General features: G+C 33.8%; 1 protein-coding gene across 1 annotated transcript in view; it reads right to left on the bottom strand.

The window, feature by feature from the left end:
* LOC136841563 (uncharacterized) overlaps window positions 1-27,440 on the bottom strand; it is a 106,431-nt gene that overhangs the window by 12,303 nt on the left and 66,688 nt on the right. The window contains 1 exon segment of the mRNA XM_067108545.1: window positions 22,822-23,001. Within this exon segment, the coding sequence (XP_066964646.1) occupies window positions 22,822-23,001 (180 nt within the window).

The raw sequence follows: 27,440 nt of genomic DNA, 5'->3' as shown, positions 1-27,440 counted from the left end.
AGAGAGAGAGAGAGAGAGAGAGAGAGAGAGAGTCCTTACATCTTAATTTAATATTTCATGAATAATTCCCATCCTCAATTCTCCAGTCTGGATCCTCTTGGCGTTTAACGAAGAGAATTATGAACGATTCAGTTATATTCAAGTATTCTTAATCGGCGGGTTGATTGTATACTGGATATTTATGGTAATAATTTTAATAATTTCCTTCAGAATTATTCATTGACTCATTAATAAATTGTGCAATTACTGTTATTATCCGCTTTTGAAAATAAATGATTGTATTCTTCTCGTTTATATTATCAACGTTTAATTCAAGTATATGATAATTTGGTGCCCTGAAGTATAATAATTGTATAATATTATATAAATATGTTTTATTTACTATTATCTAGATATTGTTTCCGAATGACATTATTTAAACTTATAGAATTACTAGAAAACTGTTTATTTATATTAAAGTTATCGTTATTTTGTCACTTGAGAATTGGATGGTCCCTTCTCATTTTTCACCAATTTTGGTAAAAGTTTGTCACCATTTTTTCCTTTTGTTCTAAGAAAATATTTGACCAAAATATAAGACCGGAATAAAAACTGGACCAACGATGTAATTCGTAATTTTTGGAAAATGGCAAAACCTCATCAGTTTTATGGTGCCGGAACATAATTGATTGGTTTTCGAAGAGTCCTGTATTTGTTCGCCAACAGATTGTGCACACACACAAGCGCGCACACACACACACACACACACACACACATATATATATATATATATATATATATATATATATATATATATATATATATATATATATATATATTCAAGCGAGCTAAACTGTTAGCATGTTTCAAAAGATGTTACAAATTATTAAACATATTTTTCGTACCGTAAAACATATTTTGCGTCATATTTGGAGTTGACTTTCATCGTTTAATTTTGGAGTCTGTGGAAACTGAAGGACAGATTGAAAATGCTCATTTTTTCTGCGTTTAATGGCTTCTGGCATTGGTTTTATTAGCTATGTTTAACATTTTGATATGAGAGCATAAGCAGGGATATTATTACTGTTATTATTATTATATTCTGTTTGCATTTAGCATTGTGACGACGATTTTGATTATTGTTATTATTGTTTGTGTTATAACTAATGCTAAAGTAGAGGTAGCATTTCTTTATTATTATTATTATAATTATTATTATTATTAATATTATTATATTATAAAGTAGAGGTAGCATTTCTGTATTATTATTATTATTATTATTATTATTATTATTATTATTATTATTATTATAGTGGTGCGTCCACAGTGCAGACAGACATGTCAAACACAGGTTGGTAACTTATCACACAGACATCACAAACAGGTTGGATATAAGTCAGCGACTTATATACAACCTGTGCTTCAGAGGATTATTCATCACATGCCAAAGGTTCTTTCTCCACGTACGGTCTTGGACTTGTTTTCAACCTGTTTGTGATATGGATGCGATATGTTTCCGACGTGTGTTTATGACGTATTTTAATGTAATGTGGACGTCCTCTTAGGTATACAGACGTACAATGAGCTTAGTAGGCAATAAAAATAATTTGAAATTTTTCAGTGATTTCTTACGAAGGGAAAGGTTTCGAGCCAACCAGCGTTAGTTTCTCTCAGATAAGATATAAATGAGTTCAGTTTCCTGGAATGGCAGTTAGGTCTTACTTATCATATTTGTTCTGTCTTTATATATACTCTGTATTTATAGACTTTGTGGCAGCTGTGTCATTTTAAATGGTTCAAGTATTTCAACTGCCTCATTTCGATGCCTTTCTAACGCTGGTGACCATGTAACCCATGATTCCGAACCATGGTCCATTACATTGCCTGTCTCTTTGCTTACCAATCATTTACTACTAGAGTTGCATGTTTATTTATTTTACTGTTAATTATATTTCAACAGCTGTTCGTTGCTAATTATGTAAAAATTTCTCTGTTCTGTTCTTTCGTTGTCATCTGAGGAAGTTCCCGGACTGATCGAAGTGATGATACTATTTCTATCCCTCTACTCCCCAAGCTTTGGAATTCCCTCTTTCACCTTGTTTTCCTTAATTCTCTTTTTCGTCCGGACACAAAATACTGGTGCGGTGAGTTATTTGAGTTCTCAAGAGATGTATTTTTAAATTACAGATATTTTTTTTTCGGCAAATATCCCAGTTAGTGCATTTATGTCGAGGAGGTATTTCCCTGGAAATACTCGTATATTGGAGAAATCCTTTATTGAAAGGCATCTGAAATAGCTTTTGAATGAAGGCTTGTATATGTTTGAGTTGTTATGAATATTTTTGAGTGCAGTTTACATTAGAGGAAGCTGTCATATGGAAATATACATTCAGTGTATATCTTGATATCAAAGAATGTAAGATATGGACTTACAGAGTAATTTGCATTCAGAGATTATTTCATGTTTTGAAATCATTTTTGGATACAGGTGAGCTACGCAGGCGACATATTTGCAGCAAACTATTGCATAAAATCTTTCGAAAATCATAAACAGCTCGAGTATGAGAGAGTTAAAAGCACAGGCGTGGCGTCAATGCCTCCGGGTATTCAAAAAAAAAGAAGAAAAAATGAGGAAAATGGAGTTGAATTCTGAATTATTAATTCCCTTGGCTGAGCTTAAGTGGGGAGTTTTGATAACCTGAAGGCAAAAAGAGGAACTGAGTATAAAAGAGAGGAAAGAAAGCCAGGATAATTGGCGGACAAGAGGAAAACTTCCGTATGAAAGCTGGGAAATGGAAAACAACTTTGGGATGGAGCTTTCCTTCATGAAGAGAGAGAAGGAAATAAATGAAAAACATACCGCTGGAAAATGTGCTAATGAATGTTGAATTAAATATATATGTATAGATATGCACATATCCACATATATATCATGTACGTATATCTGCACGCGTTAATATGCATGAATTCGGATCCGCTCCTTGAAACGAGATTAGAAAAGAGCTGCATTATTCTGAAAAGTCGTTATGCTCTTCCCAGGCCGTCATTACGGACGATATCAATTCCACGGATCAGTTCATTACACTTCACTGGCTCCAAAACGCCCGCGTAATGACGTTGTTATCGGTCGGATAATGACGGGCGGAGAGGATGACGGGAGACGTGCTTTTCTCTTTCTCTCTCTCTCGCTCTCACACACCTGTCTGTCTCTGTTTCTTAAGGTTCTCTTTCGCTCAAGGAAGTTGCCAGTTCTCTCTCTCTCTCTCTCTCTTTAACGTCTCTTTCGCTTACGAAGCTTGCAGTTCTCTCTCTCTCTCTCTCTCTCTCTTCTTTAACGTTCTCTTTCGCTTAAGGAAGTTGCCAGTTCATTATCTCTCTCTCTCTCTCTCTCTCTCTCTCTCTCTCTCTCTCTCTCTCTCTCTCTCTCTCTCTCTCCATAATGATTATATCCGTATTTGTCACATTCTGCTTTCTGGATCCCTATAGAATGTTTCAGAATCATAATAACATCTTCCAACTCTCTCTCTCTCTCTCTCTCTCTCTCACAGAGATCTTCGTCATGAATATTTCCGACACATATACTCATCCGGAAGCAGCGTTTCTAACTTATATATTTCCCTGTGCAATTTCGTATCGTTTTGATTTCTCTGCCGCAAGTTTTACTTTGTAAAATTTATTTTTTTAGCAGTATGTCTTTGTATGTGTAACGTCTTTGCATTACATTTGCTCTTTGTGTGTATAAATGTTTTTATATTTCTGTTTTGTGTGAGCTGTGTGACTATGTGTTTATTTTTTTTTTAGATCAACGATTAATATAAGAAACGTTCCTCTGTTTTCCTTTCTGCTTGTTTTCCTCCTGACTTATCTTGCAGTGCTCTGTTGTTTGGTGAGCGACTGACCCATCTATATATATATATATATATATATATATATATATATATATATATATATATATATATATATATATATATATATATATATGTAAATATTTATATATATAAATATAATATATACAAATATATATTATATATACAGTATATATAGTATATATATGTATATACATGTGCATATATATATATATATATATATATATATATATATATATATATATATATATAGATATTTCATATATACATATATATTTGATAGATAAATAAATAATGGAAATAATTTGAATATCTCAGGAGAGAGAGAGAGAGAGAGAGAGAGAGAGAGAGAGAGAGAGAGAGAGAGAGAGAGAGAGAGAGAGAGCTTGCCATGAAAGTCCTAAACCCTTCAGACCAACTCTGTAGCTTTAACCTCCGCCTACTCAGTTATTTCCTTGTCATTCTTTCTTTTTTTCTTTCTTTCTTTCTTCTTTCCTTCCTTCCGCCAGGACCTGTGCAGTGGAGATGATGGTGAGTTGCTGATGGCATCACGTCCATTAATGCCTCTGCAACAAGATCTACGGATCTTTACTCTGTACAAGGCGGAAGGAATCATCCGGCCCTTACAACTCGGCCACTTTGTTGTCGTCAGATCTCGGTCTGCTTCGAGGTTTAGTCTGGTTTCTTTTGATTTCTTTCCTTCACGTCATTAGGCTCGTCAGTGCCATCGGAGTATTCTTATTTTTGGGGGGCTGGTGTGGAGATGAAGTTGTTAGCCTCACGCCATGCCCCCATCCTGGTCACCTATCCAAGCTTTGGACAGACCCGCCGTTGCTTAACCTCTGTGGTAGGACGACCAGTGATGTATACAGTATACACACGCACACCCACACATATACCATATATATATATATATATATATATATATATATATATATATATATATATATACATATATATATATATTAAAATATTAAAATTGATACGCCACTGTCTTTGGGTGTTTGATTTTTCTTGTAAACTTTTGTGATCGAAGATTTTACAGCGACAGGATAGTTTCACTAATGTCTAGAGGAAAAATGAAACGCCCAAAGATAATGGCGTATACCTGATACCTTGTGCTATCAACCTTTCGTGGATTTTCACTGGAAAAACGAACACCAACGTTCTGTAAAATATGCCCATATTCTATCATTTTTAATAATGTGTGTCGGTTCAAAGGTCAGACATTTGAAGACGGTTTCGTTAAGAAGGCAAACAACTTGAAATTGTCGCAAGCGGTAAGGAAACCGGATGAGATCAACTGTAACATCTGGATTCCATTTTAAAGAAGATGACCACTCCTCATCCTCTGGGCTTATCTGAATCTCTTAATTGTCACCAGGTACAAAGAGACTCCTTGTTATGCTTTGCTTTGCATTACCAAAACAATTACTGTTTGTTTTGTGAAGGAATGGAGATACTCCACGATATGTAATGCCCTTCAGTTTTCCCTTTGTGTTATATATGCAGGTATTTCCTTCTCTCTCTCTCTCTCTCTCTCTCTCTCTCTCTCTCTCTCTCTCTTGTATATACATATACATACGTGCATACATACATACATACATACATACATACATTGCACACAATATATATGTATATTTTATATAATATATCTACATGCAGCATATATATATATATATATATATATACATATATTATATATGTATATACATGTATAACTGAATCACGAAAATATGGAACGTGATGAATATATAAATAAAGGACCTAGCGTCGAAAGGCCTCGCAGCACTCCAGTGTTTCCGTTTCCTTCGTGGATTTTATCTTTATTTATATGTATATACATGTATACATATGCATATGTATGTGTGTGTGTGTGTGGGTGTGTAGGAGTGTGCGTGTATAAAGCTATCACACAAACCAACATTTCATAAAAAAAACAAGACACTATTTCCCCGAACTGCTTCGAAAGAGAATTAAGTTGAAGCAAGCCATAGTCTTGACGATTTGTATTCCCGTGTAAACAGAGGTGAAATAAGCAGCCGCTTTCCAGTACACAGGAGAAATTAGATGCAAACGAGGGGAAATTCCGGCAAAGTAAACAATCTGCCAAAGCTTTGACAAACAAGCGTAAACACAGAGACTAACAAAGGAGAGACTCTCCTGAGTATAGTAAACTCGAGGGCTCCTCGCTTCTGTTTACCTGCTCAGGTAAACAGGATGATAAACATATTGTTTGCGTCTGATATCTACAACTTGATGTAAGAGTTTAGGAGCACGAGAAGAATGTTGAACATCGTTAACACAGTGAATTAACGATCAAAGGGAAGAAATCCCAAGGGGTTTTAAAAGTTTCTTAAACGGTTTAAATGGATCTAAGGGGTTTTAGAAAGAAGGGGCTAGATCTTCTTACTACTTTGCCGTAGTATGGGTTAAAAATAAGAGTAATCACGTATATACCAACGTGAATAAATAACAATGACTATAAATTGTATATAAATTGGACAAGAAGCAAAAGGAGTATACTGCAATTTAGAAAGAAACGCCCAAAAAATATTTGTGTGGAGAATAGCGAAAAGTAATATTTATATATTGGATACAAATGGAAATCATCAGGATACTGATTATACTTGTGCACGGAGGCTGCTTAGTGGAATATACCGTATTACCATGGCCTCTCCTACTTAAAGGTGGTATCACACGGCAGGTAATTTACACGACTGTTTGACCGTGCAAATACTGCGTTAATGGAGCGTTTGCTGCGGTTCTCGAACGACGACAACTCGAAATGATACGGGATCGAGAATTGAGTTGTTGTTGTTTGCGATTTTAAGTCATGATCTATTCATGTATAGTTGGAATGGTTCTCGTATAGGAAATTTAAAATATGTATTCATGTTTGGTTGTAATGATTCTCATACGACAAGAAACTAGAAACAGTACTAGGACGTGGATTAAAATACTGTTGTTGTTGATTTAAAGCACAGTTAGTTTCTGTTTAACAGACATAGGCTGCATGTTTAACAGACATAAACTGACCTGACAGTACCCTTTAAAATGCACGTCCTATTAAAGTCCTCATAGCTAAATATGTGAAATAGAGTCGTGATTGGAGTACTGTGCTTTTTAGTGTCTGCTGTCAGTAGATTATAAAGTGAAGGAGTTGCTTGTGAAGGATAGGAAGGAGAGCAAAATTGATTTTTGTTATGAAAATAGAAATCAGATGATTTATATAAAATAGGCTCTCTAAAGATTTGTTATTAGTTAAAACACTGTGCAGTGTTCTCTTGTGTAGTTGTTATGAGATACAGGTTATATATATATATATATATATATATATATATATATATATATATAATATATATATATATATATATATATATATATATATATATATATATATATATATATATATATACACACATATATGTATCTGTATATAGATATGTATATACATATATATAATTATATACTCTATATATATACATATATATATATATTATATACATACATATATATATATATATATATATATATATATATGTGTGTGTGTGTGTGTGAGTGTGTATGTGCGTGCATGTGTGTGGGGCGTTATCCACTGGCGCTCGCGCGTGAGAAACAACCGTTAAAGAAATACCAAATAACTAAATAAATAAATAAAAAGGAAGCACCTGGCACTGCCGCCACCGCTCCGGGAGAATCGAGTTCAATTTGGAAACTTTTGCAAACGAGCTTAATTTGAGTTCCTAATGGGTGGTCAGTATTGAGTTTTCTTTTATGGGCTTTCTTGCGGTGAAATTCCTTACAAACTTAATTTTACCGATATATTTTTCCTATACTGCTTTTTGCAGTAATTTTTTGAAATAGGCTGGAGTGGCTCATTCTTCATTTCGGTGCTGTACACGAATGAAAGAACTTATGAATACTTTTTCTTGATAGTTTCCAAGTCATATCGTTAACTTTATATGACCAACCGTGATTCTTCTTAAAGCATAAATAATCCTTCTAATTTATCATTTCCCTCATAAGATTAATTACTGCTTTTCATGACTTTACTAATACTTTTCATCATTTCACCATAACTTAGTAAAATCTGCCAAGTCTTTTCAATGTTTTTTTTTCGTGTAATATTCATCATCTATTATTATCCTATTAGAGACAACTTTGCTTTTAATTTACTTTTTTATTATTATTTTGAAATTGTGTTAATACCTTAATTTAGGACAACTATGGCGAACTGGATAAAGTCACTGCACTCATGTTCAGTAGTAAAAATTCATAGGTGTGAAACATGGTTATGGTCAATGCACTTTTCAAATGTGATTTCCTTTGGGTGTAAGTAATTCAATTCTCAAGGCAAAGTGAGTTCAGTATTAATTGGTTATTCTTTGCTTGTATTCTGAGGTATGAACATGTCTTTTGTCACATAAGTGACAAGCTAATATTATATATTATATAGTATATAAATGTATATTTTATATATATATATATATTTGTGCATATATATATATATATATGTATGCATATGCATATATATATATATATATATATATATATATATATATATATATATATGCGTGTGTGTGTGTGTTTGTGTGTATGCGTCGATGTATAATGGGTTCATGGTGGGCTCATAAATAAACAGAAGTATTAATATACATATAATCATATATATATGATTATATGCATGTGTATACTTTACATATACATGTGTGTGTGTAAACACTTACATGCATACAAAGAGATAGGTATAAACACTCTAAGGTAATTGCTTCGTCAAGGAGCTAAAAAGGATTTCAATTCCTCCTTAATGACTTCATTTCTGAACTCATTAGTATGTCTGATAATTGCTTTTCATTTATTGCTCCTTCGAAAGCACTCACGGCCTCTCCTCCCTTACGACTTTTATGACTGGAAGTTTGTTAATGAAATTCGTTGCGTGATTCTTCGAAGAGAAGTTTTATTCTGGTTTTCAGAGATTTCATTTCCTGTAATAGGTTTCTGTTTATTTTAAGGTGGTTAATTGGTTCAATCAAATTCAAGTTCCTCATTGGACGGCTGGGTACCGTTCTCGGCTAGCACTCTGCTGGGCCCGCTTTCGATTCTCAGACCGACCAATGAAGAATTAGAGGAATTTATTTCTGGTGAAAAAATCATTTCCCGTTACAATATGGTTCGGATTCCACAATAAGCTGTAGTTCCCGTTGCCAGGTAACCAGTTGGTTCGTAGCCACGTAAAATAAATCTAATCCATCGGGCCAGCCCTAGGAGAGCTGTTAATCAGCTCAGTGATTGGTTAATGTAAGGTATACTTAAATTAAATAAAATTCATTGTATCTGCTGTGGGTCACTTCGGTTATTTTTTTCTGTAAAGCTAAGCTTTGGTGTTTTATTCCCGATTCTGTATTCTATGGCTTTTTATCATTTTCCAGCTTACAAGAGAGAAGCTTGTCTTTTTTTTCAGGCCGAGGCCCATTTTTTCCCTAATGTGTTTTGGTTTACCTTTTCACGCATTTAAAAATTGCTTTAAAAAATTGTGATACGTTTAAAATGGATTTTTACGCGTTAAAGAAGTTTTTGAATCATTTGGAAATCACTGAACATTTTTGGCGCCTTTAAAAAGTATATGGCAACTTTTTTAAAAATTACGATCCCTTATAGAAATTAAGATACAAAACAGTCATGACGGACTAAAAATATGACGACACATTAAAAACAATCTGTAGGAAACGTGAAATCTATGCTGCATAGGAAATTGCCAGAATTTTTCTGTTCTATCTGAAGAGTATTTTGCTGAAATTCTGGTATTTATTAGAAAATGTTGGTTAATAACTCAGCTTTACTAATAGTGAAATCTGGCTTTGTAGGATCGTGAAATACCTTCGTTAAATATAATTTTCTTCAGGTTTTTAAACAAACTTTTATTGTGAAATTTTACTCTAGAGAGACTCCTGTATCCCTTTAAAGGTAACTGATGGCTCCTAAACTCCATATTTTAGTTTTCTGTAAAAGAAAACTGTTGAGATGGCTTTTTGTCTGTCCGTCCGCCCTCAGATCTTAAAAACATTGAGGCTAGAGGGCTGGAGATTGTTGTATTGATCAAATACACCTCGGTCATCAAACATACAGGTGCGGCCCTCCTCGATAATTTAGATAAGAGATTAGCCATGATCGTGCGTATGGCACCGCTATAGGTGCCAACAACACAAGCCACCACTGGGCCGTGGCTGAAAGTTTCGTGGGCCGCGGCTGAGAGATTCATGGGCCGAGGCTGAGAGTTTCACACAGCATTGTACGCTGTACAGAAAACTCGATTGCGCATAAGAAACTTCGGCTCATTTTTTACTTTTTTGATTACAATAACGAAATTTATGAAGAAAGAAAACTTATATTTTAAAATTTCCCAAAAAGAACATTCAATTTTACGACGTAAAAGTCCTCGTCACTGAGGGTTGGGGTCCTAAGGGACCTCATGAATTGTGCCTTATGCAGTAAAACTTGACCATATTCGTTGCAACGCGTTTACATAAATTATTGAAATCAAAATGGACGGATTCAAGGGTCCTTATGGCGCCAATCCGGCGCCAAGCTTCATTGCTTTTTGACTTTTTAATTTTCATCCTTCAGTCTGCTCCTACTTAGCTGTCCAGCTTCTCTAATGTTACCTTTTGCAGTTGTCACCACGATGGTCTCGCTAAACTACTGTAGTATAGTATTGATAATAATAATAATAATAATAATAATAATAATAATAATAATAATAATAATAATAATAATAATAATGATAATAATAATATCCATATTTTCGTGTGTATAAGTGTTTGAATAATTAATTTTTAATAAGGATGAAAAATGGTCAGTTGGTGGTGAGTCGGCAGGACGGAGTCCAGAAGGCAAAATGAGGCCTTTTTCCTCCTAAGCACCTTCCCATTCATATGGGCCAGCATAGGATAAGGGTTCATGCTAGAACATAGCCAGTCTACGAGCTAAAGACAACGCTATATCAAAGTAACTTTTCGATGAATAACGGTAATTGCGTAATTTATTGAGGGATTTTATATTCTACGTTCTGTATGTCGGTAGGACTTGATATTGATCGTAATCACCGCGGTATATAAGAATTGCGATGAAGTTCTAAGAAAAAGAGATATCACATAAAGAATGCCAAACATCCCATTCACGATGTTAGTCGTCTAATGCCAAACATCCCATTAACGATGTTAGTCGTCTAATGCTAAACATCCCATTGACGATGTTAGTCGTCTGGAATGATTATGCCAGTGGAAACGTTACTGTTTTGTTCATGATCTATTAGAATCCTCGTGAAAGATGACAATTGCATCCTAAAAAGATTTTACATGTTATGCACTGATTCGCATAAGAAAATTTATTAATCTTAATGATATATAATTTATGTATTATATGTGTGTTGATATATATATATGTGTATATATATATATATATATATATATATATATATATATATATATATATATATATATATACATATATGTGTGTGTGTGTGTGTGTGTGTGTGTGTGTGTGTATGTGTATGTACGCCCGCAAAATCATCTGGGCCTAATCTCAGCTTATAACCAGTAAGGAAAAGAAAGAAAGGTACCATGAAATGTTGGTGCGTAAGCCTACTACATTGATTCTGATCGCATCGAGTGTGCCGTAAACCTACGCCCACCCCCTCTCCTCTTCCCTCCTACTCACGCACAAACACACGCACACGGAATAAAACATTCACTTAGAAACGCGGAAGATGTCTCGGAAAGTGTTTCGATTACTTTTGTGGCCCAGATATCTCTTGACATTTCTTTCTCTCTCAATGTGTACCTGTTTAGTTTTTATATCTCTTGATATTTTCTTATTCTCTCACTTCTTGGTTTTTATGTTAACAACAACAAAAAATACAACGACGACGACATTAATAATAATCATAATAATAATAATAGTAATAATAATAATATTTACAATCAGCAGTTGTTAATTTACCGTGGATGCAAAACTCGTTGGGCAAATCAGCCCTGTAGTAGAGTCAGACATTTAGTATATCAGCAATAAATGGATTAACGGACCGTTTAATTGCCAATTTTACGCGTCGTTTTAAAACGGTGTTTGTTTTCACGCCTCAATAAATCGCTCGAAACTCCCTCGCCAGTTTTTGCTTACGTCATCAAAGGAGGTTTCAAAGCGTAGGAGGTTGACTTTACGACAACAGCAGCCAAAAAAAAAAGGTAGAAAAAGGAGAGAGAGAGAGAGAGAGAGAGAGAGAGAGAGAGAGAGAGAGAGAGAGAGAGAATCTTTTTTCTCCCTTTGGTGTAGTCTGTGACTACCGATTTTACCTTCCCATTTTTCAAACGAATGGTCTTACTGAACTGCTGTATCTTAATAATAATAATAATAATAATAATAATAATAATAATAATAATAGGCTTATAGGCATCCTATTTGTTCTGAGCCTCTTCTATCATCCACCTGGTTTTATTAGCCCAGTAAAAAAGAACAAGCTGTGATAGTAATAACTTTACAGTTCGATGAGTAAATCCCCACAACCCTCGGGAACTCTTGTATGGCTAATAAAAAATAAAAGTTCTCAGTTGACGAAACAACGATACTCTAATAACCATAACCAGTAATTCACATGGATTGTATAAACATATATATATATATATATATATATATATATATATATATATATATATATATATATATATATATGTATATAATATATAAAATAAATTAAATATATATATATATATGTATTTTATATAATATATAAATAATGATATATAGTATATAAGATTATACATATATGTATATATAGATATATTTTATTATAACATACATTATATATATATATATATATATATATATATATATATATATGTATATATATATATATATATATATATATATATATATATATATATATATATATATATTTTGAGTTTGAAGGAATAGCTTACCTAACAGTCATTGTTGTTTATGCTTCTTTGCATCCACACCATAAGTTAGTATGGTATCGGCTACGAATCTTTAACAGACTACACATTTTATTAGCTTAGACGACGTGTCCTTAATTGGACGTCAGTGCCAGTTTGTTCACAGATAGGTTTGTTTGACGGTAAATATTGCGCATACCATTATGAACTATGAACTGACTGAAGTGTTGCGATTGGTTAGCAGCACCCTTATTGACGTTTAAATGATACCATGGCATAGACTACATGCAAGGTAATATTGATACAAATAACTGTACATATGGTCTGCATACAACCATTCCATGTACTTAATAAATTAGCAAAGCATAAAAACTGGTAAAGTAGTTAAACACTTCCATGGCTTGCTTTAAATTGATTTAACTTCCTTTAATCTCAGGCCATTGAATTTCATTCGTCCATCTCTCTCCTATTTGCAAAAGAAACAAAAATGAGTTAAATAGATTTTAGTACATCGTAGTCCATTTACGCGGTGATTTTTAATGTAAACCAGTAAATTCTTATCGTAAAAAATGACGGTTATGGCTGAAATGAATTGTACGAAACTGTCTCATTGGTGAGGCAGATCATCTTTGTTTGCATCGTGTGATGATATTTTTTTTACTTTATTTACGGAGAATACTTTTTTACAGCAGAGTGTAAAAGATATTGTTCTCAGGCAACTTCAAGTTGTTGTTTTGATCTTTTATCTTTCTTGTTTTGCCTTTTTAACAAAATCATTTTTCAAATGTTAAAACTAAATTTAGGGGGCATTTGAAGAACGACACCTCCAATTGAATCTAAAAATAAATTCGGGAATTTTATTTTTTTCTGTGCTTTGTTGCATAAGTGGCACAAATAGCAGTAAACTATAAAATATTAAAAATTCAGTTCATCATATTCTTGCAAGATGCTAAATAGCTTCGTATATTTTTCGTTTTTATATCTGTCGAATATTTATTTATAGTAAAAACAATAGAAGTTATTGTTTTGATATTTTAGTTTTGTTGTTTTCCTCGTTTGAACATATCACTGTAAATTATAAGTATTTGTCTTAAAAATTACGGAAATATCAGTATCATAATATGAAATTAACTTTGCATAGATTAATCAAAGGAAAAAATCGTTAATGCAAACACGGTCTGCAAGAGTTCACTGCATAATGGTGTTACATAAAAATGTGGAAATCATTGTCTTTTACATGATAGCCCTACATTTAATGCGATGTGAAAATTAGCGCAACATAAAGTTCAGTAACCTGAACAGCTAAGTAGGAAGGGACCAGAAGAAGTAAATTAAATTGAAAAGAGAGAAAGCAACGCAGCTGATGTCTGAAAGGGTGATGATGGAAAATCTTTGTGTGTGTAGAAAATTGGAGAAATATATTTTAAAAGTCCGCATAAAATATCGGAGCGTCCTGATCCCTCTTTAGTGTGGAGACACTAAAACTCCACAATGAAGAGGGAGCATAGCGCTCAGAAACTGAACGTGGATTTTTAGAATATATTTGTTCTCCAATTTGTTTTTTTTTCATTCTTTACGTAAATTTGTTCTCAAATTTGTAGTTTTTTTGGATTATTTAAATATATTTGTACTGCAATTTGTATTTTCTGGGGGATTTTTAAAATATATTTGTTCTCAGATTCGTACTTTTAAAAATTTTTAATATATATTTGTTCTCCAATTTGTAGTTTTTTTGGATTTTAAAAAAATATTTGTGTTCCAATTTGTAGCTTTTTATATATTTGTTCTCCAATTTGTAGTTTTTTTTATTTTTTAATATATTTGTTTTCCCGTTTGTAGTTTTTTATATATTTGTTCTCCAATTTGTAGTTTTTAATTTTTGAAACATATTTGTTCTCCAATTTGTAGTTTATTTTGGGTTTTAATAAAAATATTTGTTCTCCAATTTGTAGTTTTTTGGGATATATCTGTTCTCCAATTTGAAGTTTTTTGGATCTTTTAAATAAAGTTGCTCTCTAATTTGTAGTTTATTTTGGATTTAAAAGAAATGTTTGTTCTCCAATCTGTAGGTTTTTAGATTTTTAAATATGTGTACTCTCCTGTTTGTAGTTCTTTTATTTTTTAACTATATTTTTTTCTTCAATTTGTATTTTATAATTTTAAAAAATATATTTGTTCTCTCATTTGTAGCTTTTTGGATTTTTAATATATTTATTCTCCAATTTGTAGTTTTTTTTATTTTTTAGATATATTTGTTCTCCAATTTGTAGTTTTTAGTTTTTTAAAATATATTTGTTCTCCAACTTGCAGTTTATTTTGGATTTTAAAAAATATTTGTTCTTCAACTTGTAGATTTTTGGGATTTAAAAAAATATTTGTTCTCCAATTTGTAGTTTTTTTGGATCTTTTAAATGTATTTGTTCTCCAGTTTGTAGTTTATTTTGGATTTTTGAATAATAATTGTTTTCCAGTTTGTAGTTTTTTATCTTTTAAATATATTTATTCTCCAATTCGTAATTTTTTAAAAATATATTTGTTCTCAAATTTGTAGCTTACTTCGGATTAAAAAAATTTGTTCTCCAATTTGAAGTTTTTTGGATTTTTTAATATATTCGTTCTCCAATTTGTAGTTTTTTCATTTTTGTAAATACATTTGTTCTCAAATTTGTAGTTTATTTTGGGTTAGAAAAAAGTATTTGTTCTCCAGTTTGTACTTTTTTTCAAGTTTCAAATTTCGATACTGATGTGTAATCAGCAAAGATCCATGGGAAGTTAACTAACACATAAATCGTATTTCCACTATCGTCATAATCCTGTTATTCGTCTCTGAATGTCATTGGAAAATTTTGGTCCTGGATATTAATGTCAGCACTATATTGGACTCTCTACGCCGGGGAACGAATGTGAATAATGTATCTGTCAAAATGGGCTCATATTTTGCAAATCTGGGTCAGTGTCTTTAAAGCTAAACTGTAGTCGCTCGCTGTGGCGAAGGCTTAGCTATATTTAAAGGAAGCCTTCTCGAAGGCTCCCACCCTCTCTCTCTCTATAAATATTTATATATTCATTATATATATGTATATACAGTATATATATACATATATATGTGTATATTTATATCAATCTGTGTATCTATCATCTATATATATATTTATTATATATATATACATACATACACAAACACACACATATATATATATATATATATATATATATATATATATATATATATATACACACACACACACATATATATATATATATATATATATATATATATATATATATATATATATATTTATATATTACACAAGCACCAAGTACTTACAATGTATATGGATCCCGTGCGTCTTTGTAATTTATTTTTCGTATATTTGTATGCATATATACGAAGTGAAAATAATAAGAATATCCTTGTAATATATCTGTCTGTTTATGCCTTACACATATGCTGATGTGCGCAGGACACGGACATAGTTACAACCCTGCCCATGTTTGTTAACATGCGCATATGTACATGTGTTTTCTTCGGGTGATACATCTCCACGCGTCACCTTTAATAGCTCGAGTTGATAGGTATTCAACATACACACATACACACATTCACTCACCATGCCATAAAATGATCTTTACTTACGTACACAACCGTTGAAAAACACGAGCATACCCATAATTCTCTCGATCATAATTGCGTCTGGCAATTACTTGGACGGGTGACCACTAAAGAATGCCGAAATCTGATGGCACATGAACTCCAGTGACCATCTTTCATGCAGGGGCATGGGGTTAGCAGCTTCATCCCAGAAATTTATAATTATAACAAAGGTCACTCTTTTTAAAAGTGGGGACTGAATGTCGAGCTGACGAAAATGATTTAAAGCTGCATCTGGTTTGTGGAAGCTGTTACGTGCTGCTGTGGGTCATAAAGAAACCTGAGAAACCGACAGCTAGAAAGCATGCGTAATAATTTCCGTATTTTAGACACGAACTTGGATAAACGCGTCCACGCAGTGTCGTGGAAAATGAAACATTATTGGCTTTCCTTTAGGGGCTGTTATGTATTCAGGCACAGCCGAGAAAGACGACGTGGGTTTTCAACAGAACCGATTGCAAGAGAGAGAGAGAGAGAGAGAGAGAGAGAGAGAGAGAGAGAGAGAGAGAGAGAGAGTACTCTTTCAAAGATCGAGAAACGGACAGAGAGAATTAGCGGAAAATACTCGTAGATTTATATTTATATTTTAGTAGTGTTTCCTAAATGTTAGAAAAAAAATTCCATCTCCACTATTTCTTGGAAAATGAGGAAAGATTTACAGGCGAAGAAACATAATTATCCAAAAATGCAGGGTAGAGACTGAAATTCAAGATGGACTCATCCGTAGTTGTGTAATTTCCTTTATTTTACTTCGTCCTAACTATCACTTTTTATGTGGAAACAAAACCTTCTGCCAGTCCAATGGAAGCCTAGAATTGTGACCAAATAGTAATAATAATAATGACAATAATAATAGTAAGAAAATCTCGCGACTAAAAACACGAACGATAGCTGATCTGTCCAATATTGAGGGAACCCTATCAGGCAAAACTAATACGGCCCCCGACACAATGGCTGAAAATTAATCAGCTCTTTGTCTTAAAAATAGCATCGTGCAATCAATAGCCCTCCCTCTGATGAGAAGAGTAGCCTCATATCGGCCAGGACAACAACAAAAAAAAAGTAAAAAAAAAAAAAAGAGAAAAAATGAAAAGCGGAACTTTGATGAATACTCCAACTTTAAGAATCACGGTGGAAAAGTTCCACTCATCGGTTACGTTGACGGACGGGGCCAGTCATAATCTCCCTTTTTTTAGAATTTATTTTCTGACTTTTTCTTTTTTGACAGCGAGAGAATGATGGACATCACGTCAAACTCACATTTCACGTTTCTTACTGATGATTAAAGTTGCGACAGTGATTCATGAGCTATAATAGGACTTCAATCTTAAGTCGTTATGCAATTAAAGATTAACTTATCTTTGATACTCATCTTTGATAGGGGATCGGGGTTTTGCAGTGGCATGACATCCTCATCTTTGAAACCTTCGATTGCTAAGAATTAGGACAAGAAATCTATGGTGATGGGGAAGATAGTAAAGCTGGAAGGTGGAAAGGGCTGGGTAAAAATTGTTAGAAAAATAACCTGAAAAAAAACTGCTTATTAATAAAAAGGTGACACCTGAGGGTGGCGCCTTTCAAGAGTTACGTTAAAATTACTGTATGATTACTGATACTGGTTTCATAAATATTACAAAGGATTCAAAAGCAACGCGTCGACTTTCACCCATCCTATAATATTTGTATTACTATTTGCATATACTTCTTTCCTTTTGGATAAAACACGCCCTTTCTTTCTGAAATCTCTGACACCCCGCAGCGGTAGACTTCTTTTTACTTTTCCATGTTTTCTTTTCTTTTGGACTTAGATCACAGTATTTTCTTAGTATCACTTATGAAAATAGTCGGAAATTGCCGAGATTATGGTGTAGTTTATATGTTTATTAAGAAGTGTTGAAAGATATCAGAAATATCGAAATAGAAAAAGGCAGGTGTAAAAAAATGGTTAGCAAAGCTGAAAGGATGAATCAACAATATATATATATATATATATATATATATATATATATATATATATATATATATATATATATATATATATATATATATGTGTGTGTGTGTGTGTGTATATATATGTATATATATGTATGTATATGTATGTATGTATGTATTATATATATATTTATATCTATGTATATATATATATATATATATATATATATATATATATATACATACATACACACATACACACACGCACACACACACACACACACACACACATATATATATATATATATATATATAGAGAGAGAGAGAGAGAGAGAGAGAGAGAGAGAGAGAGAGAGAGAGAGAGAGAGATCATATTGTTTTGCTGTGGAACTATTCGAGCAAAACTTTGCCCTATTCAAACCTGTCACAAGCAGGCATTCTTATAACTACTCAGTGTCTCAGGTTTCTGTTTACTTGTAGGACAGTTCGAGAACCGTCCAGCAAAACTCACCCTTATACTAGATGGTCATAAGTGTGAAAATCTCTTAAATTCACATCTTCCATTCAATTACTGCACTAATTATAGTGGTGAATATAGTGGTATTCTGGTAATAGTCTGAATGCAGTCAGCGCTGATCTATATTTATCAGTTCACTTAATTGGCTATCATGGGAACATTCATTTCGATTTGACATAATGCCAGTCTTACTTTCATATAGAAAAAAATTCACATCTAATATTAGTTTCAATTACGTGAAGAGGAATCCTTTTGTTCGCCGTCTGATATCGATGCCAGTTTTACGCAATGGAAAATATGAATTATAAAAACATAATTGTAATAAGAACTGCTGAATCATGCTCTCAAAATCGCCCAATCAGTTATGTTCTTGGGCCTCATTGTAACCCACTGCCGCTTACATAAGGCTCCCAAGTCTGTTGACTAACAGTTTTCGGGATGAGACTGCACGACTCATACCAGTGTCCTGGGACTCTCAGGTGGTCACCCACTCTGTGACTGATCAGACTCGACATTGTTAAACTTCACTGATCTTGAGACTAGATTTTAGTTACAAGGGGCACGGAATGGGATCTGACCCCGAGGGAGGAGATAGAATCATTTCTAGACTTGTAGAAAAGAAACTTCTAAACTTTGTAAAAGAAACTTATAGACTAAGAAAAAAAACCTGTAGACTTCTAGAAAAGAAACTTCTAGACTAAACAAGAAACTTCTACACTTCTAGAAAAGAAACTTCTGGACTAAGAAAATAAGCTTCTAGACTTCTAGAAAAGAAACTTCTAGACTAAGAAAATACGCTTCTAGACTCCTAGAAAAGAAACTTCTAGACTTTAAGAATAAAAACTTCTAGAAAAGATACTTATAGACTTCTAGAAAAGAAACTTCTAGACTTCTAGAATCACTTTTAGACTGATAGAGTCTCTAGAGTGTCAGGTGGACTGTTTTTATTCGAGGGAAAATGATTCTCTTAATCTAAAACGTCATAGAACAGCGCTAACAACTTTGGGTACACTTCACTATAATTAAAGACCTGCTGGATTTGCAAACCAATGCCCATAAGCAGCCCAGTCCGAATTTGAATACAGATGAAAGAGCACAGAAAGCATAAAATAAGTTTTTTTTTACAATGATGGATAATGATATAAAATGTATTTATATACTTTTCTGTGTGTACAACGAATGATCTAGCTAATGGAATCCATTTTAGATTCATTCCTGTCCAGCCCATCCTCGCTGGCTCCGATGTAAATATGCAGAATGTGAAGGATCTGGTTTGTAATGGACGTAACGTCCTAGAGTCGGAGGTTTATCTTGACCATCTTTCATATTACTGTCATTTTTGGTAGTACGTACAAACAACAACAAATAACAATAACAAATAAATAATACACACACAATAATAATAATAATAATAATAATAATAACAATATATAAAGAATTCATCAAGGCGAACATCGATAGATGGCACCGTCAGAACCTCGCCCCGATGCCCTGAACGCATAGAGCTCTTCAAAAGGACAATTTCATCATAAATATAAAGAAGACGAATGCACCCTCAAAACATCATCGAAAATAATGTCAGCCCGTTGACTCCAACAAGAATATACATCTGGTTATTTATTATAAGAGTAGAAAATGACAGCCTGGTTATGCGTAACAACCCAGCCCCTCAGCAGGACCCCTTGAGAGAAACCAACGTGGTATGCGGTACTCATGCTTGCGTCCGAGGATGCCTCGGTTCTTACATCGGTGCGAATACCATGCGTTTCTCCAAGAGAGTTTCCTGCCACCCAGAGGGGGCTATCTTTAATCATGCAGGACCGTCCATAACCAGAATAGCAAGAAAAGACATAATCAGAACATCGAAATAATTGACCAAACTACCGACCACACCGCCTCGCCTCTTGGAAGCATTGCACATTGGGAAGGAGAAACCAACACTCAACATTACGCAAGAAACCTTTCTCCTCCCGGCAGCCAGGGAACATAATTGAGCGATCCCCATAGCGTACGAGCGAATCAAGAACCGACATCGGAGGATCGAAATTCTTTCTTCATCCCCAGCACTACAACGCGCTCGCGACGAAAACAGGCCTGGCAAAAAGGCTCCTGAGGGTACATGCGGGCAGTCAATCATAATTCAGCACCGATCAAGACCCCCATAAATACCAACCCGAGCACACTCGTTTCTTCAGACCTCCTGCATATTTTTCCATTAGGATGATATAATTGAGCTCATTTACAAGAATTTGATGTCAACGTTGTACTAATATAGAACCCTGAACCCAGATTAACGATTTCCTGACTGGATAATTTTAAGCCAAAAGACTTCCCATATTCGATCTACTATCCTGTGTCCAACATGAATATCGTTCTTTTACCTGATGGAGTCCTGAGCCTCACTCTGATCGAATTCATAGGACGATAGAATCTGGACATATTAAGATATAACAGGCATAATACAGCCATCCTTTTATTAATAATAATTATTAGCTGAATTTTATTACAATTATTCTGTAAGGATAATTAAAATGTAATTATTATTAGTAATTTATTGATTTGCTGAGTATCTATGAATTCATCCAGGTGCTGAAGCGGCAGCTAATACACAAGTTTGACCATCGTGAAGTAGCGGAACCCGCAGTATTCAGCCTCTTCCAAATACCGAAATGTTGCAAATGCCATATATACTACACAGCGATCGGATAAAGCGATATTTAAATCAGTTATTATGAAAAGCACGTTTAACATAAAATTGCATGTTGCATACCTTTTAAAACTTGTTTAAAATAAATATATCCACAGTCCAAACTATTATTTACGTAGTACAATTTATGATATCCCAAGAAAATTCGACAAATTGTTACAAATTTGAAAAAGGTATGAAAAAATAAAACTTAATAATGATAAGTAAAGCGCTGATTATTGGAAGGCAATTTTATTTTATTATTATTATCCTCTAAATGATTTCGATTGACATAAAATTGTTGTAGGTTTAAAAATAACATATCAATCATTCTGGGAAGGTGATAATAATAATTTATTATTATGAAGATTAAGCTTCTTCCTGGTTAGGTTAAACCTAGTATTACATGGCGATAAACTCTTCGTCACTTCAAAGGACATGTGAAAGTGTTCTAAGTCACGTTAAATGGGATCTATGCTGTGCAATGTGTATTCTTATATCAAGAACAGGGCTCAGTCCTGAGTTACTAGACCCTTTGCGATGGGAATGCTCCTTCGTGACTGGGAAAAAATTAGGTTAGGAAGGAGAGCAGATGCCGCCGTATTAATCACCAGAACCGGAGAATAGTGGTGGGAAGGGGTGGGGGAGGATGGGTTGTGGGGCCCTCGGTGAAAATAACCATTGTCAGAATTTATTATGACTTTTTACCTCATTTTTTTGCAGTGACCATGCTACTTATAAACAAATACAAATTTTTTATGCATGTTAGTTATATGGTTATACATATATATAATCTATATATATATATATATATATATACAATATATATATATATATATATATATATATATAAATTCATATATATATAATGTTTATATATATTCTCTCTCTCTCTTTTCTCACACACACACACACAAATATAATTTGTCAATGTTCTGCAAGTCAAATTAGTGATGTATGTATGTATGTGTGTGTGTTCTTATTAACATAAAGTTTACAAATGTCTAGCTAATGTTTAAACTATTGTAAGTATATTATACATATATCATTATATAAATGTGTGTGTGTGTGTGTGTGTGTGTGTGTGTGTCTTGGTTATTATCTTCATCTCTCATGATCACCTATTTTGGGGATGATGAGTCAAGATGCGATTTTGTCCTTTCTATTCACCACGCTTAAAAAAATTCATAAAATAAGAACGTACACATCTCTTCGTTCCTTGTACGAATGTCACTCACCTTTTCCTTTTCGTGTATGAGAGGAAGGGATTTGGTGGCCGAATCCCTGTCGGTAATCCCGAAAGTCGTAGCGAGCAGGTTCCCAGCCGACGGCTTTCGATCGCTCAGCATGATGTGGCTGTAGGGTGGGCGCTTTCGACGAGGACTCGGCGAAGAGGCCGCTGATGAACCTGGAGTCTCCTGCGAAAAACGAGGGAAATGGAGTCGGTATTAGATTGCCGTCTTTATTATTATTATTATTATTTTTTTGTAACTCGTTCATTCTTTTGGCTTCCTTCTCGAGCCCCATTGTGACTTATTGAAGTTTGCATGAGGCTCCTAGAAGTTTGTGTCTGCTGCAAGCTTTGAAGCATTCTTTTGTTTTTGGGATGGGGTTGCTAGACTCATGCCTATGTCCGGATATACTGTCTATACATGCCTACATGCATACATATATATATGCATTTATATTTGTATTTATACTTATACACACACACACATATATATATATATATATAGGATCATATAAAAATATATATATATATGTGTGTACAGTATATGTATGTATATATTCACAAGATTTTTTTACCATGTGTTTTCGTATTTGTTAGTATTTTATTATAGAAAGGAACACCTACAAGTTTATGTGCTATTTTCTTCCAAAGAAATATCTCGTCATAGTGAAAAACCAGAGTTACATTTCTTTCTCTAGTTTAATCATAAAAGGTCTCATAATCAACATATGTGTGCGGAATGCGGCATGGTGGTTCTTCACCGACCCTCCCAGTTTTAATCCAATGCAAATTGTTTAAATTATGGTCTAGTTAATAATAATTTTCTCCTGGAGAGTTGCCTCAACATTTCTTACCAATGAAAAATTAATAATTAAAGTATTCTTCTAGGTTCAGTGGGTCCTCATTTCGAAAAAGAAGGGAAGGATCATATGTATTTCACGTTTTCGTATTAAATGGCTGTGCATAATATAATAAGGAAATTTTATCATTTTTGTAATTTGCTCTTCCGATTACCTTATGCATTTGGGTGAGCACCTGGGCAGGTGGACGCGAAGACCTATAATAATAGTCCTTTACTGCAGACAAAACCTTTGGAATAACATTTTTTACCATCAAAAAGTGTATATAATGCCTTCAGTTAAACCTCTGTAGGAGAGGGGAAAAACACGTGGAATTATAATAATAATATTATTATTATTCAATGAACAGAATGGCCGTCTGGATGCCGTTTAGTTTAATTATAGTTTCTCGATCTCTCGAGTGAGTTTCTTCATGACAGCAGGTAAATTATACAGCAGCTGTCCAAAGCTCATTTGTTCCTTGACGTTTCGGTAGAGCTTTCTACCATTTTTCAAAACGCGAATGAAGCCGGGGCCATATTTATCCTTCCAAGCGGGCGTACAGAAATTTTGTCGATTTCTGAATGGTTGTCAAAACTTAGGGAAGGCTCCTCCTCTTATTATTATCATTAATTATTTATTACAATCAGACATTATCTCCTGGAATTAGATGAAAGGACAAACTTCCTTTTTAGAGATCTGAACACTTGGCCAGAGAGACACCTGGCTGACGCTGTATCCACTCAACCACAGAGAGCCCAAGGGGGTTGGCGTTTGATTGATTGATTGATTTATGATTTATGACTATTATAACTGGCGTTAATACATCTAGGTTATTGACGCCAGATGGGGGGGCGGTGGTGGAGGGAGTTGTCCTTTCAGTTATTACTATTTTTCAATGAATGTTATTTTCTTTCATTATAGACCTTTCACCACTTAGCGGGTAGTGGTTTCAGAAGGGAATATTTTTATTAACATTATTAATGCCCCGGCAAAAGTTATGTAATTCGGTTCCCAAGCGGACCCGAACACTTTGTGCTTGTTCCGTTCAACCTCATTATGCTTCTGTTGACGTAAACACCTAATTAGTTACACTGTAGTTGGTATGCATATAAACGTTACTAGGTTAAATAAAGGACAAGTTGAGCCAAATATATCAAACTGGGAGGCAATGGAGCAACAGATTACACTGTACATGTTTCTGGTGAGAGTCACTTGGCCTAATGAAAATATAATGAGTGAATTTATTCATATAATATATTTATATGATATATAGTATATATATATATATATCTATATCAGACTGCAGATCAATATCATATGTATATATGCCACAGCTGAGTTTATATGTATATATATATGTATATATATATATATACCTCAGGTATATATATATATATATATATATCCATATATATTAAGGCATATATAAGTTTCTAGAGAGAGAATTCTTGAAGAGACTGGAGAGTTAAAAGAAGAGAATGGACCAAACCATATGCTGACCTAATTATAGAATGATACAGCTTTTAGACATTTTTATAGCAAGGGGTGTAAACACCTGGCTGACATTCGTAAACCAAAAAAGATCAAACTAGACTGATCAGATGTGATGTAAAGCCAAGTAGTTCAAGCTTTCGGTAAAGGATCAAAGAATTCTTTCAAACCTAATATTCTGATGGACAAAAGGAATGGATGCCCAACTACATACAGCAGATTATGTGAGAGAGAAGTTTCTTAAAGTTCAAGCAAATAATCAAATAATAATAGCATTCAGCTTTTTACCTCTGTCCGTGAGGTACGAACCATTGGTTTCCGACCCCATTATTCAGGCCATTCCTCTGTCAAGACAAATTTTGGTTTAGGAATTAGTATTTGATTGGTTTTATGTCAGTCTCCACCAACTGCTCCTTCTTACAGGATTTTCAAATTAAGAGTTGAACAATAGTCTTTTAAGTAACCCATTTCATTCGTTTACTTTACCTCCGTTCCCATTCCATTTCTTTTATCTTTATTTTCCATCACTTCTCGTGTGCAACATTTGATTCATGGTACAACTGCTGATTAGATTCATCCTGCTACACCTTTCTGTCATAGTTCACTGTCATTTCCTCTTCAGCGCTGGACGACCTCAGGTCCCAGTTGCTTCTGGCCTGGTGTTCCTATCAATATAGTCCATCTATCTGAAAAAAGAAGAAGAATAATTATTCAAATTCATGCTCTGAGCTCGTTTTAAATTCATCATTCATGATATACTAGTAGCTAGAAAATAAGAATGGCAAGGGATTAAAACAATATGTACCTTTTTCAGCAATTAGAATTTTCGCCCCTCAGTGGTTTCGAGTGCTAAACTTCATTAATTAAAGTAAGATTAATTAGAACCTATCAAGATTCCCCATAAGCATTTTCCGATCAACTGTTCCCAGAGGACGAGACTAAAGGCGATCTACACTATCGCTTCCCAGGAGACTAGTGAAATCCGCAAAAAATGTCTGAGGATCTAACAAAAGGCTGAACGTTGTCAATGGGCCAAGTTTGCGAGTTGGGCTGATAAGGAAGCTTGTCAGCATTAAGACAAAAATTTTAGTCTGCATTAACTAACTACCTGTCTAACAAGGTAGTACTTAATTGCAGGTTTTATAGAAGTATCAACTAGAGCAGAAAGGCAAAAGATTTCATTCAGACTGTATAGGAACTTCAACAAGACTAGTAGAATTAGAAATCAAAATTAAACCCCTTTCACAGTAAATGTTAATGGTAGTTAAAAAAAATTAAAAGATGCTAAAATGCTAGGATATAACTCAGATTTTGTGACCCTAGAAAGTTAAGACCCAAGCCTATTTTGAATTTATACAAAATGTGCCAGTAGAACTGTAGCCAAAATCTGGTAACATTTGGCAAAGTCTTGCTATCCCACAGAATGCTTCATGGAAGACTCTTTTACTATTAGAACAACTGAGGACTAAGAGCAGCAAAGGTACTCCATGTGATATTTCAGAACAATGGGGGTCTTCGAAATCAAAAAAATCTGTTCAGTGAAATGATTAAATTACTTTAAAACCTTTTTTTAATAAATAAATTTTAGCAGAAGTACAGCATATAATGTACACTTGCTTAATTTAAATGATCGTTTATTTTTACCGGCCTTAGAACAAAAATTTGTTGGCAGAGACAGTCTTAGTTTTGAAAATGAATTACTGCAGTCTTTTTAAATGGCAAATGAGCTACAACTTTATCCCTGACAGACAATTTACCTTTTCGTCTGACCCTTTATCATCTTTCATGCTGTAAAAGAAAAACTATCTACGATTTGTCATTTAAGGTGATGAAATATCCTTATTTTCTTGAGAACCAGGTGAGACTAAATCTATCAGAGATTTGCAGACCAAAGAGAGATCTAACAACCTCATAGTCAATATGCAAATAATTTGAAATCTTTCGACAACGCATTTCTAAGTTCTGAATGGGCCACTTCTCCTTCTTTGAGATTTAGCGTCAATTTTAATTACAGCAGACTTTATAATTCAGTTTGAGGCAAATATCAGTAAGTGCTTTGGCATCGTTATAACTTTGTTTGTATGCTCCAATAGACAAATAAACATTTAGCCCTACCTTCAACTTGTTGCTTCAAAAGTAAACAAGTCATTGTCTGGATAATTAAAACTCTGGGTCGCTGAGTTTCCAAATTCTCTAATGAATCTCAAAATCCACTCACCATAACTTTAAATTTTGGCAGAGATAGCAGTGGGTTGCCTCAAAGACTCTAGCAATATCAAGTAGTTAATGAAAG

Source organism: Macrobrachium rosenbergii, chromosome 9 (assembly GCF_040412425.1).
Source record: "Macrobrachium rosenbergii isolate ZJJX-2024 chromosome 9, ASM4041242v1, whole genome shotgun sequence".
Lineage (NCBI taxonomy): Eukaryota > Metazoa > Arthropoda > Malacostraca > Decapoda > Palaemonidae > Macrobrachium > Macrobrachium rosenbergii.
The sequence above is the reverse complement of the archived record's forward strand: the minus strand, read 5'-3'. Positions and strand labels throughout refer to the sequence as shown.